The sequence below is a fragment of the Protomyctophum bolini genome (assembly GCF_963924005.1).
Source record: "Protomyctophum bolini genome assembly, chromosome: 3".
Classification (NCBI taxonomy): Eukaryota; Metazoa; Chordata; class Actinopteri; order Myctophiformes; family Myctophidae; genus Protomyctophum; species Protomyctophum bolini.
In genome coordinates, this window is record NC_137864.1 from 5,907,024 (window position 1) to 5,913,023 (window position 6,000).

Consider the following 6,000-nt stretch of genomic DNA (forward strand, 5'->3'; position numbering starts at 1 on the left):
TTTAAAACAGTCGTACTTTTCAGGGAATGGAAAAAAGAGCCGTGTTATAATGGCTCCATTGTACTGTAGTTATTTGTTTTTTTGGAAACTTTGTTTTTATTTTTATTTTTCATTAAACGGATGGGTCACATTGGGCATCACAGTACATTATCGTAATTGTATCGTAAGTCTTTTGTTACATTTCTTGTCATTAACTTTCACAGTGTAACGGGTCTTTACAGTTCCAGGAGAGTAAGGGAGTACTGTAGTTATTTTAACCCATTTTGACCCGAGATCAGATTCTAAAAATGTCTTCTACATCCTGACAGTTTTCTGAAAAAGCTACGTTTCTATGTCAGTTGGTTCTTCGATTTTTCAAAAATAGCAGACCTACAAGCTCGTAGCGCGCCACTCGGTGGAGCGCTATGAGCTTGTAGATCTGCTATTTTTCAATAGCTAAAGCATAACATAATGCTAACACCAACACGGGTTCCCGCACCCAAAATAGATTAAATAACTAGCAAGCTTGTGCTAATAAAGTATATACTTTTTATTGGTAAAATATTTAAAAATAGAGCATTCTCAACCTGCTGTACTGTCCCTATGTTGAAATAGCAGACCTATACAATTTCACATTGCATACTGTATAGTGAAAAGGTTGTGACTGACACTGCATGGTATATTATCCATGAACTGTAAAATACCGGATACGAATTTATGAAAAGAAAGAAAGAAAAGATTAAATCTAAATGTAGATATGAAGCAACAATAATTGGTGTTTTCGTGTTGCTTTCTCTCAGTCTCTGTCTCTCTCCCTCCGACAGTCCATTAACATCTTTTACTTCTCTCAACTTTCACTTCACTTTTCACTTTTCAATGTTTTATGGTCATGCAGTTCATCATGTACAATGTACAGTAACAGACAGTACACTCCAAGTGGATAAGAAATACATGGATAACAAATACATAATTAATTATCACACAAAGGTATATAGGCTTATTGGCTTAAGCTAATTAGCTTATCATGCCTATAACAATATACATGACAAATAAACACTGTGTGAAAATAGGAGTTAACGGGCAATTACGGGAACTGTATTTTGCCCGTAAACCTCAAGTTTAGCAGGCATATACAGTTATACCGTAATATACAGGTGTGAGGGTACAATTCGGGAGTTTACCGGAGTTTGTTGGAAAGTTTAACGGGAGTTTCCTGTAATGTACACATCCGTATTCCATGCTTTTTGCGCAGTGAAAGATAACAAGTTTAAGTCTTGATAGAAACACCTGTGATGGGACAATACACTAGAAGTTCCCCCTTCTATTCTGTTTCTCCAGGGCCAAAATGGACTCCAGTCTAGCTGTTGCTTACGGTGAATGTATCTCCTGTGCTTTGATCATGTGTACCATATCCATAATTGTCACACTCCTCACGTCCCCCCAGTAAGCTTTATCATTACAGTATGATCTGCTCACCCTTTTCTCTGAGAGAGAAAAAATAAACTCAGAACTCTTATAACTCTTAACTTATAGTTCTAATGAGTGTACTTTTATTATGTTGTTTGAGGCAAAGTAAGAGATTCTTTTAGATAAAAGAGATGAAACAGAGGCAATTCAACAGATAAAGTCCCCACACTTTCATGTACAGTGGGAAGATAATGAGCAACAAGTGTGTGTGTGTGTGTGTGTGTGTGTGTGTGTGTGTGTGTGTGTGTGTGTGTGTGTGTGTGTGTGTGTGTGTGTGCGTGTGTGTGTGTGTGTGTGTGTGTGTGTGTGCATGTGTGTGTGCATGCCGGTGTGTGCGTGCACGCAACAATGCAAGACTTTGGAACTGACTTATTAGAACAAAATGAAATTTCACTATCATAATACCTGTCCTCAGATACTGCATATACGGTAAAATACTGTACAGTGTGTGTGTGTGTGTGTGTGTGTGCGTGCGTGCGTGCATGCGTGCATGCGTGCGTGCGTAGACAGGGAGAATGACAACAGAGGAAAGAGAGAGGCAGGGTCTGTTCCATGTAGCAGTACTATACTCAGTAACTTGGCAACAAAAACAGGGAATGATAAAAAATGTATAACTATAGCAGCCAGCAGCAGGCAGATATACTGTAAACGGGTTAAAGAGAGCATGAGAGAGAGAGAGAGAGACTTACTATGATGAGTAGAATAAAGTAGATGAAGTTATAGAAGGAGTGAGCATCCATCACGTAGTACATGATCTCCACCCAGCCTTCCAGAGTGATCACCTACAGCGCGCACGCACGTGCACACACACACACACACACACACACACACACACACACACACACACACACACACACACACACGCACACGCCAGGTCATCACATGAATTACATTAATGCAGAAAAAATCCATACATCATACCCTTGCTAGTGTCGTCACTGGAGGCAATGCATACCGGTACTACTCTGTGGTGATAGCACTTTGTTTAGATTGGTTACCGCCTGATGCGTTGCATGAACAGCCAGACTATAGCTTATAGGTATTAGTTTACAGAGGGAGAATTAAGTTTAGGCATGCACGCCCATTTGAAAAGATATGCCAGGGAACCATAATAAGAGAGATTTTTACGGCTCTAGCAGTGATTTTATCAACCATTTGAATTCCCCGATTTGACATACATTATAGGCTATATACGGACCCCCATTGAATGGCATTTCTATCTCTGGGACCCCGGTTTATATGGTAAAAAAAAATCAATGTTCATTGTATACAAGTGTGCAAATGGAGTAACATTAAAAGAAGAGGAATCCAAGGCACTCTGTTCCAGTGAGGTGAAAAAAAAGGCCTTTTTTATTTCGGCATTTATAGCCTGACGAAGGCTAAATGCCGAAACGCGTTGGTCTTTTTTGTGTTGTAATGTTCTTTGCCATGCCTCTTAAATAGAAAAGCCTTTTTTTGTCACCTCACTGGAACAGAGTGCCTTGGATCCTCTTCTTTTAACCCATTCTGACCGGGAACCCGTTTTGGTGTCAGCATCGTGTTATGCTTTATCTATTGAAAAATAGCAGATCTACAAGCTCGTAGCGCGCCACCGAGTGGCGCGCTACGAGCTTGTAGGTCTGCTATTTTTTGAAAAATCGAAGAACGACTGACATTTTTTTAGAATCTGATCTCAGGTCAGAATGGGTTAATCAGACCAGTGTGTGTCCAGTGGAAACCTCGTATGACTCTGATCTCAGGTCAGAATGGGTTAATGTTATGATTTAACCTCGCCAACGAGCACCTGCATTCAGTTCAACAAACAAAGGGACCACGCGGCAGCGCTCCCTTCCTCTATTCAACGTTTGTACAAATGGAGTGTTCCATTTGTACACTCTCAGAGTTATACAGACCCATAAGGGTTCATTTGGTTCCTAACTATCTGTCATTTATAGCCGAGGACCCTCTGAACTCCCTCAAGGACCACTGGGGGTCCCTATAGGACCCAACTTTGAGGACCACTGTGCTAAACCTATTCAATGTATAGCCGACCACACACAAGCTTGTATATCACATCATTAGATCTGTATTATTTCCTCGTTTGCAAAAGACAAAACGTGAAATTATACAATTTTTGTTGCGACTGTGTTAAGGCCTATATTCATAGTCTGGATTTTCGGTGGTGAGGTGACCACCGCTCCGGTGGTGAGCTTGACCACCGGAGCTGAAATAACGTTGAGCGGTGGTGAGTAAAAACAGAGAGACGGGCTGGAGCGGTGGCGGTGGTTTGCTCTTCACCGCGGCTCAGTGACGCCATGTTGTAGTTCGGTGGTCACCCAACCACCGAAAATCCAGACTATGTACGTATGAGCCTTTATACCCGATCACATTCTTCATCGACAACATCATTGTGGGCTCGAGAAGCGAGTCATTTTACATGAAAGAAATCGTTATCGTATTATCCCGGGGCCGCCAGGCAATTCTGCTTGACTGAAAATAACAAGTCACAAAAGAATAATTCAATGAAAATGTCCCTCTTTTGTTTTGGATAGATTTGAGTAGTTGCCAAGGGGTTGCTTTCTGGCTGAAGAGTGATACCATTTCTGAATTCTATGTTTTTATAGTGGTTCTTTGTTGTTTTGCCATGAAGTATTTTATTAAACCATTTAAACCCCATACGGTTGAGCGGAGTGTATTTTCTTGCTTTCTGTTACTGTAGGGGAAAGTTTGTGCTGAAAATATCCCACAACACAGATGCTAACTATAATGGTTGCTATGGCACCAGCTAAAGCGGATTCTTAATAAAATAAAAACTCCACACCAGCTAATTCCCTCATTAAGTCCACCAATTTGCTATCAGTGACTTCTCTCACCCTATACCATGTCTGTGCTCTTGAAACTAGAATCCTCGCTTAATTGTCTCATGTCTGATTTGTTATGCTTGTGTGAGTCATTACTATTGGTTTTGAACAAGGTCATTAAAAATAAGACCTTGCATCGATGCCTTGGTTTTGGCTGTGTTTAGCAAATTGGATTTTCCCTTGCAAATCTGTCTGTGTTTGGGTGTTGGGCGTTCTATACTTGCCAGTATCTGCATGTGTTGAGATAGTCGGGTTTCTGATAGAGAAGTTCCGACCAGTCATTGGTCCGACAACGACAACCTATAACCTAACCATATAACTATACCTAACCATAACTAACCTATAACTAACCTATAACTAACCTATAACTAACCTATAACCATAATCGCAAGAACAGAGCAGCTCATGTTCTCCAACCTTAACGCATGTTCCGCCAAACCTTAATCTGTTCACCAACCTTAACGCATGTCCGCCAACCTTAATCCGGTTCGTTTTCCGCATGTCAAGACTATTGGCGGGTCGGAAAAGCATGAGATGGACTGTTGGCTCAGACAATCTTCAGATGCACTTCCGCAATACAATCTGTACACTGGAAGCACTGAGACAATGCACGGCTGTATGAAGCCTATTCTTCCCAGTATAGTGATAGAATGTGTGTTATGATGACATGCATTTAACCAATTTTGACCTGAGATCAGATTAAAAAAAATGTCTTCTACATCCTGACAGTTTTACTGAAAAAGCTATGTTTCTGTGTCAGTCGTTCTTAATTTTTTCAAAAATAGCAGATCTACAAGCTCATAGCGCGCCACTCGGAGCTTGTAGATCTATTTTTCAATAGCTATATTATAACATAATGCTAACACCAAAAGGGGTTAAAGGCATAATGAAGTAGTGCGAAAATTGGAGGATGAGAAGAGAGGAGCGTAAAATAAAATAATGAGAGTGAAGATAGAAGATGAGAAAGAATGACAAAATAGTTTAAATATATGGAATGGGGTCCATATCCAAGATATTCCTAAGAGGGATACGAGTGTTTACAAATTGCGATACAATGGGAGTCTGTGCCATGCGAGCAGAGTGGAGCATTATGACAAATTGTGACGGTGTCCATGTCTGTGCCCATTTGAACGATTACAATGAGTATATGTGTGTACTGAATAAAACGGACAAACCTAAAACCTGGATAAATGGACAGCTCCAAAAATACATCTGTTCGCCCCTGCCCGGTCTAGAAAATCAACCAAGATAATTTGGGATATTATGGTCTGCCAGACAATCAAACCCCCCCCCCCCCCTGTACACAAGATGGCCTACTGTAACAATAAAGAACACCTTGAACCTTAATATTTTTCTATTTCTAACCAATAAAAAAAAGTGTTTAATGGTGCAGAGAAGTTGTCAAAACATAATGTGGAATGGTTATTGTGAAAAATACCAGTGAGAAAGATAGTTGTTTAATGGAAAGAGTGGCACAGTATGACATTAAATGGCAAACCTCAAGTTTAGCGGGCATATACAGTCAATATACGGTAATATACATATGTGATGGTACAATTCAGGAGTTTAACCCATTTTGGGCAGGAACCCATTTTGGTGTTAGCATCATGTCGTGCTTTAGCTATTTAAAAATAGCAGATCTACAAGCTCATAGCGCGCCACTCTATGAGCTTGTAGATCTGTTTTTTTTTTCTTTTTGGTTGAAAAATCGAAG

At 40.3% G+C, this 6,000-nt stretch overlaps 1 protein-coding gene across 1 annotated transcript in view; it reads right to left on the reverse strand.

Annotated features, from left to right (window-relative positions):
* The window catches only part of LOC308311841 (voltage-dependent T-type calcium channel subunit alpha-1I-like), a gene marked incomplete at both ends in the record, with an annotated part of 172,535 nt that overhangs the window by 122,285 nt on the left and 44,250 nt on the right, over positions 1-6,000 (reverse strand). The window contains 1 exon segment of the mRNA XM_080758617.1: positions 2,136-2,228. Within this exon segment, the coding sequence (XP_080614743.1) occupies positions 2,136-2,228 (93 nt within the window).